General features: G+C 28.7%; 1 protein-coding gene across 6 annotated transcripts in view; it reads left to right on the forward strand.

Moving 5' to 3' along the window:
* The window catches only part of ken (zinc finger and BTB domain-containing ken and barbie protein), an 80,062-nt gene that overhangs the window by 58,526 nt on the left and 4,423 nt on the right, over positions 1-17,113 (forward strand). For 5 of the 6 annotated variants that reach the window (XM_088257915.1, XM_088257919.1, XM_088257917.1 and 2 more), the window contains one exon: positions 15,980-16,162. In XM_088257915.1, the coding sequence (XP_088114041.1) occupies positions 15,980-16,162 (183 nt within the window). Of the gene's footprint in view, positions 1-15,979; positions 17,029-17,113 lie in introns of all 6 variants that reach the window. The other variant, XM_088257920.1, reaches the window with a different exon arrangement.

Below are 17,113 nucleotides of genomic sequence, written 5' to 3' on the forward strand. Positions count from 1 at the left end.
ACTTCAATGCATTTTGTTTTCTCTTCGTTCCTGATGCGTTGACACACCTTAGCTGACTGCTGACTTAGCTAGAACAAGCCTGTTTTTTAAAATAAATTATTTATTTACTTTCAAAAAAACTTGCAGCGAATATTGTTTAAAAAAATCACAAATAATTAAAAAAATTGAACACTTGTATAATACACTTATTGAGTTTTATTTTAATACACTCGACTAGTTTCGTAAAACTACTGTTATTTTTATAAACAGGATATAACAAAATGTCATTCCACAATGTTAATGCCGAATATAAATAGTATAAATCACTAACGTTTTGGATTTATTAAACTTTACCTTGGACCTACAAATTTATCACCTACCAGTTATTTCATTAGAAACTATCTTGCGTAGGTACTTAAAATAGCCCTATCCGTGGCCATCATATAATTAGTAAATTGACCATTTGTTAGACTGTAGTAAAATATTTTAATAAAATTATGGAATTCAAACGATATATAAAAATATCAAAAATACTCATTTGAAAAAAAAATCAATGACACCGAATTTTCTCGTTTTTTTGCCACCGTACTGCAGTGGTAAGCGTGTTTGGCTACCAAACTGAAGGTCCCGGGTTTGATTCCCAGAAAAAGTGGCAAAAAACAACATGTTTGATTTTTTACTATAATTTTTATTCAATATTATAGTAAAATCCATAGGATCCATAGACTGATACATGAAGTATTGAACTGATTTGAGACCTTGTCTCCATGTAATTAAATATCAATTTAACACTGCATTTATTCTTTACTGTGCCCTATGCCCACTTTAGTGTGGTAAAAAGATGGTGTGGTGTGTGGTAAAAATAATAATACATATGAAATAATTTCAGCCATACATTTTAATATTATTTCGAGAAATAAAAATACTTTGTGTTTTGATCCAATCACATTTTTATTAACCAACTAGTTTCGGCAACAACCTGTTGAGGGCAACAGGTTGTTGCCGAAACTAGTTGGTTAATAAAAATGTGTATGGATCAAAACACAAAGTTTTTTTATTTCTCGAAATAATATATCAATATGATCCATAACGTTAATGCTTTCAATATTCAAAACATATATTTTAATTCCTAACACAAAAATTTAAATGTTTTTCTTTGCGTATTAAAGTCATTCATCGGGGGGATTTTTCATGTAAACTATCCTAACCTTGACCTAGTATAAAAAAAAAGTGTAGTAATATTACGTACACATCTACGTACGAACTATATAATAAAGGGTATTGATCACGCATTATGCTGCAATAGTTATTTTTATGGTGCTGTGTAGTTACCTTATAATTTTATATGGGTCTATGAATGTAACTTTTTAATCGTTGCGTGTCTATAAAAGAGAGAACCCACATGCCTTAAATATGTTATATACTTATGGATATAAGTACCTACATAATACACATATGGATAGACTGGGGCAATATATTAACGTAAGAACGATTTCAATGATATTTTTGATGCTTGTACCATATTCGGGTTCGTTTAACATACGAAAAAATACTAGTTTGTAAATTCATTCATTCATCAAACACTCACCCGTACCCGATGGTGCATAAGGCACTGGATCATATAACCGCAGTGTTATCTTGATCGTTAACATATGAAGAAAAGTTGATCAGCCCTCCGCTTCAGGTACCAGTCCAGGGCCATGTTGAATAAATATTGGAGTGAAAAAATCACTTCATAAATCAAATATCAAATATTTATTTGAACCCACCTGGGAATTGAACCCGGGACCTCCAGTACGGTAGCCGAGCGTGCATACCATTACACTACGAAGGCGGACAAGATAACTTAGATTTTTGGAAGATTTTTTAAACCACTATTTATAGGAGTTTATAAATATTAAAATATTTTAATTTAATTTTCGTCGTTTTTAAAATTAAATTTATTTTTATTTTCGTCTTCTCTGGCTGGAAAAATATATTTGATCGGATTACGATAAATATAATATACGTATATATCTTATTCTACGTCTAACTTTTATCTGCACGCAGTGATGCTTTGGGCACTGTATCGTATTGAGACAGTATTATCTTGATCGTTACTTACGCTAAGGCAAGGTGATCAATCCCGCGCTTCAGGTATCTGCCAAACATAAAAGTTTATGGCATAATCTCAAATTGATGGTGTGAAATACTTGAAGACTTTGCATGCTTGTCTGCTTGTTTTTCATTTAGGTTTATTACTCCATTACTAAATACGAGCTTTTTAAAGTTTGTATGTATATTATTGGGGAACGAACGAGTGAATAAAGAACCTTAAACAAATTTATGAGGCGAGTGTAGTTGAAAATTTGGTATCATCAAGTAAGTCAAATACTGGTCTGGTCACTAGTCGGAATAATCGTCGGATATATTATATATAAGAGGATGCGTCGTAGAGATGATGATTGTTTGTAAAGGCAGAGTGCTGTGACTTTTGCCTGCCCATGCGGCGAAGCAGTGTGATGGTTAGTCAGTTTTTAATAAAATTGATCAATTTCTTTAAATCCTAACTTTCTTACGAATGTCTATGTTTTTTTTTTAATTACTGTATATGCATTGTGTGATAAATGTTTTTAAAATATTGATTAATTGATAAAGTGGGCTTTTTATAACTAAAGGTATGACTATAGGGTAGCTTTTATTTTTTTGGTTAGGTACCTCATAGGAATGGTATTCGTTACTTAATCTCTCAATCTGGAGAGGTCTTGTACCATTCCAGAGTGTTTTAAAGAGATATGTCTCTTTGATACTCTTGATGGGATCATGCCATCAAGTTGGGTTCTTCGACACGATCGTCTTGCCTCTACATTACCAGATATCTATGTATGTAAATGCCCAAGAAGAGCATTGCTTTAAAAAATTTAAATAACTCAGCTTACACTATTTATTTGTACTTGAAAATGTTTTGCGTGATGTCATTTGTCATTTGAATAAATTTGTGTTTAGAGTTTAAAGTCCAAATAATGTTTTTCTCCTATCCATTTACAAATGGATACATATAATTGAAATAATCAAAGATTTCATCCTGGGATTTTGTGATTAATTTTTTTTTTTAAATATGAAACAAACTTTTTTTAATCTATAATTGAATTGGTACATATTACTATTCCTTAAAATATGTTGTGACACGTGTTTCGACATACTCGTTCAGAATCATTATCAAACATCGAATATTGGGTGTAAATGATCGAAACACGTATCACAATATGTTTGAAGAAATGATGGTATTTACCAAGTAAAATTCAAATAAAAATTGATAGATATTATCTTAACTAGACTATCGGATCAATTGATCTAATCAATTTGGTAGGATATATTTCACAAACGCCGCATTTTTATATTCTTTATTCATAACTTTGTTTAAAATATTCTCCATCAAAACATTTCTTAATATATCAGCATAATTGAGAGAAGAGTTTTATGAGCTGTAAAGTTTTTAATATGTTTTCGTATACCATATATACACTCGGTAATATATTATACTATATTATCTAACACGTATATGAAACTAAGCCTTAATTTAAACATTGTGACCTCGAGGTGTTGAAGGATGAGAGAAAGGTAAGAGATATATTTATTTTATCAGTGGGAACATTGACAATAGGAGGGGACCTTTAGTCATTGTGATACGACGAGAAACAGAAGCATAACTGCAATTTTTTTTTGACATACCAACATAGATGAAGAAGTATATGTTATATGTCTGGTCATGTACAGGGCGTATGACCGTCACAGGCTGGTTTAAGTGATCAATTTACACACGTGTAACATTCACCAATTGTACCCACGATTGACAACCACTCTTCTCAAATTCTTGGAACTTGTACTTTCTTGGAGCTTGTATTCACTCGAAATTCACTAGAGATATCTATAGTGAGATGACAGAAGCGTTTTATTGAGCAGAATAGACTTTCATTTGTACATGTGAAGTCCGAATCATGGATTTTAATCACAAACTTATATGAGAAACGCTAGAAAATGTCCTTTTATTTTTTTTGTTTATTTTAGCTTATAATTTGATCAGTTTATTTATTTACATAATTTTGAGAGTATCTAAATACTTGTTCACAAATCTGGCTTATCTCCAATTAGGAGTTATTTTTTATTTTATTTTTTGACATTTCAACATAGATATCGAAAAAAAAGTTCTTGAATTCACTTGAATTTCACTAGAGACATCTATAACTTAAGAGATAAGTATTTGGACACACTCAAAATGTTGCGATAAAAGTATGTTAAATTTTACTGTTATATATATGAATAAAATGGACGCATTTTTTCGTTGTTGATTTGTAGGTATTATGTTTTTTTAGACACCCTGTGCTTATTATATAATACTTATTAGAGTGTATTGTAATCCTGGTTCAGGGATAACGTTCTCACGAACTGTTCAAAACAGAAGAGCAAAATCGTGCCTCTACAAAGCGATTGTTTTAAAAATTACTTTTCGAAGGTCTTTTGACAAATAGTGTAGTTATTGTCCATAGCTCACTTGGTAAGTGGTGCATACAAGGCACTTCTTGTATGTATGCCTTAATGGTATGCTTTGTACTGTACATATGTGCTTATAGTAGAATCACAGAGTATCGAGTTTTGTTATCACTATCAATCACTTCTTATTTAAGAATTTGAAAAAGCGTTACAATGTAAAATGTTGAAAATAGATTAGAAATAGTTTGTTTGTAAATTTCTTGAATGTTTTTCGCAGATACTTTGTGGTACATTTTATAAACTTTATAAAATAAAACAACTTTGTTTAAACCACTTTTTATTGGTACACTTTATCCAACCGGTTTCGACAAGAACCTTTTATATATTTTTATTTTATTAGAAAATTTTCCAATTATATAAATATATATATATATATATATATATATATATATATATATATATATATATATATATATATATATATATATATATATATATATATATATATATATATATATATATGTGTGTAAATATATAAATATATACGCATGCAGAGGTAAACGCCCATAAGATGATTGAATTAAATATATTTTTTTAATAATATATTTCATTGTTCTTAATGAGAGAATAAATCTATTTTATTACGAAAAAATGGTTTCATGAGGAAATTCTAGTCTGAAATGTTTATTTGTCTTGTCCCACTTACGCAAGCTGAGAAATTTCTCAAAACTTTGAAAATCCTAACTGAAAGAAAACATGCCCTTGGATATATAACACGTACCTACGCTCTACGGGCCGATTGTGCAACGGACCCAAAAATATCGCCTCGCCTCGCACGCTCGCCGTGTAGTATTATTGTCAATAATAAATATGTGGATATCGCAATAGGTGAGCAGATGCCCGTGATGGCTGGATACATTTCTCTGCGTGAGCGGAATAAGGTCGCCAAACCAATTCTATATCAGTTCATGACAATTAGGGTCTCAACAAATAAATACATGGACACCGTTCGGTATTGGGGTAATACTAACTAACTAACTTACTAACTAAACACCACGCCACTTCCCCGCAGGGGTAGGAAGACAGAATACAACGCCACACAACTCTGTCTTTGCAAACATTCATCACATCTTTCACGTTCATGCATCTCCTCACACTTAATCGATTATTTCGACTCCTAACCCGACCGCTTTCATGTATTTGGCATACCAACGCCATACTAGTGTCTTATCGAAATTTTTAAATAGTTAACTATTTAAAAAGTAATTGAGCAAAGCGAGGATGTTAACTATTCCCTTTGGTTAATAGTAAGCTGTGAGTTTGAAGTTTTTCGCGTATTTTATTCATGATAATGTGTCCGAATGCTACAAAAAAAGACTTATTGATGATCAAGTAAAAGTCTTTTAATTTTTGAGAATTAGCTATTAAAAATAATTTAAATTTGAAAAACCACCTCTCCCCATATATTTATGTAAACACACACACACACATATTTATAAATATAAATATATATGTATATATATATATATATATATATATATATATATATATATATATATATATATATATTTATATATATATATATATATATATATATATATATATATATATATATATATATATATATATATATATATATATAATGTTTCAATTTTGACAAAATGTATACTAGTGAGGTATTATCAAATCATATCATTCGGTAAATTTTTCAACGCTTCCATAAATGGGTGAATAAAAAATATCGTAACTTTCTCTTTCACTCGGCTTGGATTTGTATAGAGTTAAGAAATAATAATTTAAAAGTGTAATAAAAGCATTGCGTATGATAAAAATAAACTAAACTCTTGCAACCAAAGTATTGAAAGATTTATAACTTAGCAGTTTTTTATACGGTTTTTAATTTAATTAGAAATACTTATTTCACAACACATGGATAATCATAAAAAAAACATGTAGCAAGATTTACATCCGTACTGAGTGAATAAATATATGTGAGTGTAAAGGTATAAAATAATAAAATTTATATGAAAATTCGAATCCAATTAAAAATAAATATTTTTAATGCATGAATATTATTTTCTTTATTTGTAATATCCTGGTTATAAATTAAAACTCGGTAAAAAATATTAAATGAATAATTTTATAAAAATATCGACTTTTTTGTTTTAATTATCAATCTAACACTAATGTGTATATACTCGTATTTGTGTGTGCGTGACCAAATCAGTTGTCTGTCATTTAAATTTAAAAAAATGACCTTAAAATTACATTTTTTTCTGACTTGCTTTACTTTCATCTTCCGTATCCCACTCAATATGTACCATATATTTCATTCCTTAATCCAAGAGTTTGAAAATCAGGATCACCATGCTTATATTGTAATTAATGATCAAGCTAATACCGCGTAGATCCAATGCGATGCCCTATGAACCATCTGGTTGCAGAAATACACACACGCGCACATACTCAAACGCATTTATTTGTAATTAACAAAAAAATTGATTTTAGAACATAAATTTAAACAGATTTTGGTTGGTAAATAAAATATTTCATTTTTAAAGCTTAGTTTGAAGAAACATTTTTTTAAATCATATAATATTTACGCAAATTAGTTCTGATTTTTGTAATTTTATTCGACAAATTAAGTAATTTTTATGATTATTACAAATTGACATTTTTTCCTCGATATATTTTTTTCCTCATAAAACTACTTACTCGTATGTATAGTTTTCTCATTTCTCATCATGTTTTTTCTTAAAACAAGTAATTCATATAAAAAATTGATTCCAACTTTGAGTTGTGAAATTATGTTAATATTCGTCGGTATACGGATTAAATGGAAATTATTCAATGTTTATTAATATTTACACCTCAACATGAAAACTTTAAATAAATTATCGTTCTATCGAATATGCAAATATGAATATTATTCGAAACTTATATAATTTATCATCCAACTATATATATATATATATATATATATATATATATATATATATATATATATATATATATATATATATATATATATATATATATATATATATATATATAATATATATAAATATATATATATATATATATATATATATATATATATATATATATATAATATATATATATATATATATATATATATATATATATATATATATATATATATATATATATATATATATATATATATATATATATATATATGTATATATAAATATATAAAAAGAATGTTTTCTTACTTTTGTAAGAAAAACCAAAATGAGTTGCAATATTTTTTTATGTATTTGTTTAATATAGATACAAACATTATTATTATTCAATTCATTTCGACTTTTAACATTTCTTTATACTAGTTACGCTGTTCCTATCCAATAAAGAGACTAAGCTCTTGTGCTTGGAGAGGGACTTACACTCAATGTTTATTGTTTATACTTATGAATGATAGTATGTTTTTTTTTTTTACTTTGTACAATTTCTCATGTGTGTTTTTTTCGATTCACATTTATATAAGGCATCTAATTTATTTAAAAAAAAATATATATTTTGTAATATATTTTTACATATATTTTTTAACTCCTTACTTTTCAGTTACTGTTTTCTTTTTAAAAACATTTATTTTTTTCGAAGAAAAAAAATCAATTACGTCAAACGTTATCTGTGTTTAGGGAAAATTAAGTTGAGATTTATCGCATGTTGTGCCTTAATATAAAATGTTTTGATTTCATTTTCCCCGATTATTTCATGCATATATATTTATTTTTATTTTTCGAAGCATGTGTAAGACGGAGGATATCGTGAGGTGGGGACGACAACGAATGCGATACTGGAAGGAACATATAAACAGAATGTCAGAAGACAGACTTCCACGTATCGCCCTCCAAGGTAACCCTGATGGACACAGACCCCCAAGCAGACCTCCGAAAAGATGGAAAGACAGCTGGGAGTCAACATCCCAAGAGCGACATGCGGAGGCACAAACAGATCCCTAGGATCTACATAAAGAAAAAGAAGAAGAAGAAGACATGTATTTTTGGACCAGATTCAGAACGCTTCTCTCCTTCAACGCAAATTCTCTAATGGCGAACGATAATTATTTTACGCTTAGCACACATTTCCTGCTTGGGTCCATATTTTCCCAAGGCAACACAACGCTTTGTCGTAAAGTCTCTTTATTATCGTGCTGGCTGCGATCAGCTCGCATGAAGTAATGGCGGCTATTGTTCCGATTGCCCAATTGCCACTTTCCATGATAATTCCAGCGGATGTATATAGATAGTGCGAAGTGGAGGTGTAACGGAAACCGCTTGCCTTGGCGGGTAATTTGAAAATTCAAATTACAATTTACTATTTCATTTTCGAAAGTTCCGCGCCGGAATTGTTGCGTCCAACTTTGCATTAATTTAACCGTGAGATAACGGTTGTGGTATGGGATTGCTGCGGCGATATCTGTTAGTTAAAGTTAACAGAGCAAATGTTGTTTGCAGAGATATTTCAACTGGCGAAGAAGTTGTTGAATTTATATAAATTCATGGACGATTAGTTTGTAGTGCGCTTAGAACGTTATAAGTTTATTATAAAGTTATACTTTAATGTAAATGACAGATTATTTTTTTTATTTTTAGATGACTTTAGTGAAAACCTGTAAATGGAATTTCATTTTTTTGTAATTTTATTATATTATGTAATTTTTGTAAATATTCTGTTGGTTTTCAAATAAATAAAAAAAAATCACTCGATAATGCGTAGAATCAGAAAAAGCTAACAAACAGAAATCGTAGTTTACAATACAACGAGATTTAAATTCAATTATAATTGATTTATAAAAATTTCAAGAAACATACAAAAAGATTATGTGAATAGTGCAAATATACAACTTTCTAAATAATTACAATATGTGCAGAATGGTGAACGTTACACAAGTTTATAAAGCGATCACTTAAGCTAGCCAGTGCCAGGTTGTAAGCCCATATTCACTTCGTATAATAAAAGAGAACAGATGCTTCGTCTTAGTTGATACGCATCAATGTATATATATATATATATATATATATATATATATATATATATATATATATATATATATATATATATATATATATATATATATATATATATATATATATATATATATATATATATATATATATATATATATATATATATATATATATATATATATATATATATATATATATATATATATATATATATATATATATATATATATATATATATATATATATATATATATATATATATATATATATATATATATATATATATATATATATATATATATATATATATATATATATATATATATATATATATATATATTTATACTTATATATATATATATATAAATATATATATATATATATATATATATATATATATATATATATATATATATATATTTATATATATATATATATATATATATATATATATATATATATATATATATATATATATATATATATATATACATATATATATATACATATATATATATATGTATCTTGATATACATCATTTGTATATATCTTAATAAATCATCCATGTACATATGATCAGGGATACAAAAATCTAGTTTCTGATAGAGTTAACTTTTTTTAAACATGTACATTTTCAAAATATAATAGGTTTTTTCTCATACGTAAAACTAAAGATTTAATTTCTTTATGAATAACAAAGAACTCGAGACAGTATTATTTTCATTTATTAATGAACCGGAAGTTTTAAAAACTCGAATATATGTATTTATGTTATATCACCGTGAATTTTTATTTTAGGTACAAAGAAATGGTAATGCAAACATCTTTTTATATATAATATCTTACCTGATTTGTTAGTATGTATATATACTTTTGGCATAAGTTCATTGTTTAAAAGCACTTGAAAAAAGATAATTAGTTAACGAGTGAATTACTCCTTCATTATAGACCACAATGATGTCATAATAGCATAATCCATCACGCTTAATAACTTCGTTCCGACTTGTAGCTGACATGAATGAGAGTATTGTAACCGAGGATTGCTGGCGCTATGAGTATTTTGCTCAATCTTTCTATAAACCAAATATGACCAATTTTAATTTAAATGTTACTTGGTAAATACCACTATTTCTTAAAATCAATTATGACATTGAAGAAAATGTATCTAAATACGTGTCATAATCGAATTGAGAAATAATAGGTATTTACCAAGTAAAACTTAAATTAAAAATGGATAGATATTACCAGGATGAGATTTCTTCAAACCCTCATCCGCACCCGATGGTGCATAGGGTACTACAACATATAAGCGCACTACATAAATTAACCATTATTATTATATTTTATAATTTTTTTATACATAGGCACATATATATTAATACAGAAAGCTGCGCGAGTAAAATGTTGACGTGATAGTGATTTTGTTAAGCTACGTAACATATGTTAAGTCGCGCGAAATTCTGGGTTGATTTTGGAAACGTATCACAAAATTATCTGTATATTCTCAATTCTATTTTTTAGGAGTAACCCGCAAAGCCTCTACTTTTAAAGGCTTGTCCGCAGTAAAATTAGTAAGGATAGTGAAGGTAAATGTGAAAAACACATCACAAAAAACCCGAAAATTGAAAAAAAATAATTCTTAAATTTACTTTGCATCGAACCCGCGACGCCAGTTTCGCAGTCGAGCGTCTACCCAACTACGCCGCGGCGCCCGTCATCTCTAACGTTCCCGTGAAAAGGAATGTATAAGATACTGGATCCGAGTACTTAATGGGGAGCATTAATTGCAACATTTTATCAATGTCAATAATAATTGTCATCATATTGGGTATAAATAAGGTGCGCGACATTCCTTGAATGCAATTACAAGAATAATTACCGCGTATGAATAGTAATTCTTATGGCGGTGGGTGTCGAACAAATGTGTCGCCTGCTTTCAAAACCCGCCAGATCCATGTAAGTCGATTTTACAAGAAATGTAAAATTCTCTAAGTAACATTTATGTTCAAAAAAATTGTCTATCTTTAGATAAAATATTATGAAATATAGAATTTTCCCAATTTTTCAGAATTTTGTTCAGTATTAAAAAAAAACACGAGACACAAACCGATAATGACGTCCTCTTAATTTTTGCCCCATCCCCGCTCTCTGATTGGCCGATATGGGTCAAAAGACAAGTTCCATGAATATGGCGGAATTGGAAATACAACCCTTTTTTTAAGTACTTTTCAGCAGGGTTTTCAAGTGTAAAAATATTTCAAACAATAAAACCCACGATTGGCATTCCGATAGAGTATTTATTATAAAATCTTATAAAATTGGATCTGGCGGATTTTGAAACTAGGCGACATAAATGTCCTCCAGATATTCAGAGGTGACACTGTCGACCCGGAGAAAGGATTATGCTGCATGCATTAACTGAAGGATGGCACTTAAACATGTTGGAGAATTCCGACTGGCTGAGACCACAAATATTTAAATGCTGATGAGGCGCGGAGTGATAAATGATGAATAAAACACATGAATGCAAATCGATACTTTAAAAACCTTCTTTTATTGTTGAACATGTTATGCTTCTTAGAAAAAGCAAAGTTTTTATTTTATTTATTTTAACATACGTATTGGTAAAATCCATTATACTCGTATATAGCCAATCACTGTTAAACAATATATTTTTTTACGTTATTTAACCTTTTCAGTCAATAACTTTTATTTTTTGTTGCTGCTTTTGTTTCTTCTTCAAACCCTCATCCGTGCTCGATGGTGCTTATGGCACTGCATCATATAAACGGAGTGTTATCTTGATCGTTAATAAATGAAGGAAAGGTGATCAGCCTTCTGCTTCAGGTACCAATCCAGGGTAATATTGAATACATAGTAAAAAAAATATTTTATTTATTTAGCCTATGTTAGCCGAGCGTGCTGACCATTACATTACGGGGGCGGACACTGTTACTGTTTTTTTTTTACATTTTGAGTGTGTCCACAAATCTGGATTATATCCACTTGGGATATATTTTTTTTCCTTTTTTGACATCTTAAAATAGATGAAGAATCATATGGAAGTCTGGGTATTTACAGGGCTTTTGACCTATCATTAGCTGCCTATGACAGGTGATAAACCTAGTATATATCCAGACATATTCGTCCAGACCATATTCTTCTTCATCTATGTTAAGATGTATTTTTATTTTAATTCATGTTTTACTTTGTAAAAACCACTATTTCATAAAATCTATTGTGACACGTGTTTCAATTCATTTCGCATAATTTTCTAACGCCAAGTGAAACTTAAATTCAAAATGGAAACATATTACCACAAAGCTACTTACGAATCAATTAATCAATATTAAATAATTTTTTGAGGTGAATAAAATGTGTTTTTTTTTGTTTATAATTTTTTTAAACTCTTATCCTCACCCCCATGGTGCATAGGGCACTGTGTCATATAAACGCAGTGTTATCTTGATCATTTACACATGATTGAAAGGTGATCAGCCCTCCGCTTCAGGTACCAGTCCATGTTAATATTGAATAAATATTAATAATTTGTAGGAGAGTTGAATCATTTATGGACTGAATATTTTAATAAAGTACATGCATTTATACAGTACATGCGTAAAAAGGTATTCCCGTTGGTAAAATGCGTACACGAATGCCAACAAAAAACAATACACTAGGAAAAATTCGCACGGGTGAATTGCGTAAGCGATAAAGCTTACTTTCAAATTTCCCATTACATTTGGTGGAACGGACATTTCTTTTTTTATGACTTTGGGAGTGCAATGTTAGCAAGTGGTTTTGAAACGGACAGTAAGCTTAGTGAAATTTTTGATTGCTTTAATTTGATTCTGACTGCTTAAATTGTACCATAATTTTAAGATAATTTAGATAAAGATAATGTTGAGATTTTTTTTAAACGAATGGTTATATTTTGACAGCAGTTAAGGTTGTATTTTTTTAATAATGAAATATTTTTTTCTTAGCTAAAGGCTATGAGATATATTGTTGACTTATTTGAGACTTTATTAATTAAACCTGTGACGATTTTTCAAATGCTCTTCTTTAAGGGTAAACTCTTCTCCCATACACAAATAAATTTTTTACATTTAATTATCAATTTATTGATTAATTAATTATCATTTTTTTTTAATTTCCGTATCTTTCAATAACATTTTTTTTCAAAACCACATATTTATTTCAAAGAATAACTAATTTTTTCAATCCTAAAATTATATTTTGAGAATGAAAATACGTTAATGTTACCTGGGTTATAGGCTATAGATTATTCTTCCTTAAATGTACCCACGTCATTCTCGTAGGATCTATGATGTTACAGTTTTTCGCTTTTGGATATTTTATTCTACGCATCGTTTTGCAATATTTTGAATGTGAAAAGATATATAAAACAAAATTATGTACTCAGGAAGAAGATAAAAGATAAGTCACCCAAATATACTACAGAAATAAATATTATATATTTTTATATCAGTTTCAGGTCCCAATTACAACAAAAATTAAGCATAGCTAATATGTATTTGTCCGCCTCCGTAGTGTAATGGTCAGCACGCTCGGCTACCGTTCTGGAGGTCCTGGGTTCGACTCCCAGGGGGGGTAAAATAAATATAAGTGATTTTATCACTGTAATATTTATTTAATATTACCCTGGACTGGTACCTGAAGCGGAGGGCTGATCACCTTTCATTCATATGTATACGATCAAGATAACACTGCGTTTATATGAAGCAGTGCCCTATGCACCATTTGGTGCGGATAAGGGTTTTTATTATTTATTATTATTAATATGTATTTAGTATTTGATGATAAATCACTCAAAAGCTTGCTACAGATTCATCGATGTACATTTATTTCCTTTTTAACTAACTAACTAACCATTACGCCGCTTCTCTTCAGGGATATACAGAGAGAATAGAACGCCACATACTCTGTCTTTGTACACATTCTTTGCCTCTTCAACATTATGCATTTTCTTATACAAACTATTATTATTCCGAATCCTGACGATACTACTTTCGAGTATTTGAAATACTTATCGTGCTTGGTTTTCCTCAGTTTTCCCCTGCCCCTATTTCCAACTACATTACCCAATACATTTATTTAACCATTCCTTGCACTCTCATTCGTTCCACAAAGCACCTCGACACACCTTTTACATCTCAACCATGCAAAAATGTATTGGGAAAAAGACAATTATTTTGTTTAAAAAAACCAATGTAATTAATTGTTTGAATTAGAAAATGTAACAGTGACTGTACGCTCTGAGGTTTAAGAGGGGTAATCCACAACGTTATGTCAAAGCATCAAAATATTTAAAATAAAGAAATATTCATTTTGAAAACTTGAGAAGTACAGTCAGGATTTTCGTTTGAGTTGAAATTGCATATTTATTAGTGCGGCTGTGTATGCTGAAGGTAAATACATAATATGACGAACGTTTTCTCGCACTGAAAAAACAGAAGAAATTATTGTCTCATTTGTATTCACTAATGACATGTGTATTACGTATTCTCATTAATCGAGAAAGTGCACTATTATATTAACACATGTCGTTTGAATAAACAAAAAATTTCTCATATTTTCGAATAATATTATTACAAGAATATAAATATATGTCGACGTACGCGTATTGACACATGTTTTTATAAGTAATATATATATATATATATATATATATATATATATATATATATATATATATATATATATATATATATATATATATATATATATATATATATATATATATATATATATATATATATATATATATATATATATTTATATATATATTTATATATATATTTATATATATATATATATATATATATATATATATATATATATATATATATATATATATATATATATATATATATATATATATATATATATATATATATATATATATATATATATATATATATATATATATATATATATATATATATATATATATATATATTTATATATATATATATATATATATTTATATATATATATATATATATATATATATATATATATATATATATTTATATTTATATATATATATATATATATATATAAATATATATATATATATATATATATATATTTATATATACATATATATATATATATATATATATATATATATATATATATATATATATATATATATATATATATATATATATATATATATATATATATATATATATATATATATATATATATATATATATATATATATATATATATATATATATATATATATATATATATATATATATATATATATATATATATATATATATATATATGTGTGTGTGTATATAACATCGTACACGCAAATACAAATTATAATAATACATATTCTGCTTCATGTTTGTTGAAATGTCAAACAAATACTTGAAATACTCAATAAGTAAAATAAATGTGAAAAAAAAATTGTTGTTTTTTCAAACTTACACATACTCAAAATTTTGTTTATTTCGGTTGTTTGAAATTAATGTTTTATTTTCTTTCTTTTCTAGCTCGTGCAGCATGGGCGAGGGCTTGCTCACACTGAGCTACGGCAAGCACCGCGCGTGCATCGCGGCCGAGGTGGGCGCGGCGTGGCGCGGCGGGCGGCACGCCGACGTGCGCTTCCACTGCGAAGGCGGGCCCCCTCTGCACGCGCACCGCATCGTGGTGGCGGCTGCCAGCCCACTCATAAGGTGAGCACCGCCGCCGTCTGCCGATCGAAGGGTCGCGGCGCCGCGCGCGGCGTCACGTGGCGTCGCGTGTTGACGCGAATCTCAACATCGTCCCTCGACTTTCAAATCAACTATTACATAAACTAAGACATGCCGTGTAAAGTCTTTCTTTAATTGAAACATATGGAAAAACAGTGTTGCTGTGAATCTCAATATCATGCCTGTCTCCCACATTAACTATAAACTGAGACATGTCGTGAAGACAACGCACGTTGTGGTTATTTATTATTTAATAAAACTCACGATAGAACAGTGTCGCCGCGAATCTCAACATCGTGCCTGTCTTTTTCATAAACTATAAACATGGAAATTTAACTATCTTGTCATTGGTACAAAGCACGTTGTGTTTAGTCTTTTTTTTTAAATTGAAACACATGAAAAAAAAATGTTGCCGTGAATTTCAACATCGTGTCTCCTCCTTACATCAACACACGGTTATACATGAAATTTATACACGCAGATACATGAAATATCTACGTTTATAAACGTAGATATTTCATGTATCTTGTCGTTGAGACAAAGCGAAATGTGTTTAATTGAAACACACGATATAACAGTGTTACCGGGAATCTCAACATCGTGTCTGTCTCTTAAATGAACAATAAACTTTTCAACTATCTTGTCGTGGAGACAAAACAAGTCGGCTGTAGTCTTTCTTTTAATTCATTGAAACACATGAAAAAACAATGTCGCCGCGAATCTCAACCTCTAATTAATTCATAAATTTATTTTATTTTAATGTTTCCAATTGATTTTAATCCTTTTTTATTATCTGTTAACAGTGTAATTTCCGTTAGGAATTTCTACACAGTTGTATACTTCGAATTGTGAGTATATTGGAAATTAATATTAGGCAAAAAAATATTTCGTAGATAAGCCATCTCAAAAAAGTGTTTTTACAACTAATATTGT

The sequence above is a fragment of the Brachycentrus maculatus genome, unplaced genomic scaffold (genome assembly GCF_059751285.1).
Source record: "Brachycentrus maculatus isolate JH-2025_06_01 unplaced genomic scaffold, ASM5975128v1 h1tg000089l, whole genome shotgun sequence".
Classification (NCBI taxonomy): domain Eukaryota; kingdom Metazoa; phylum Arthropoda; class Insecta; order Trichoptera; family Brachycentridae; genus Brachycentrus; species Brachycentrus maculatus.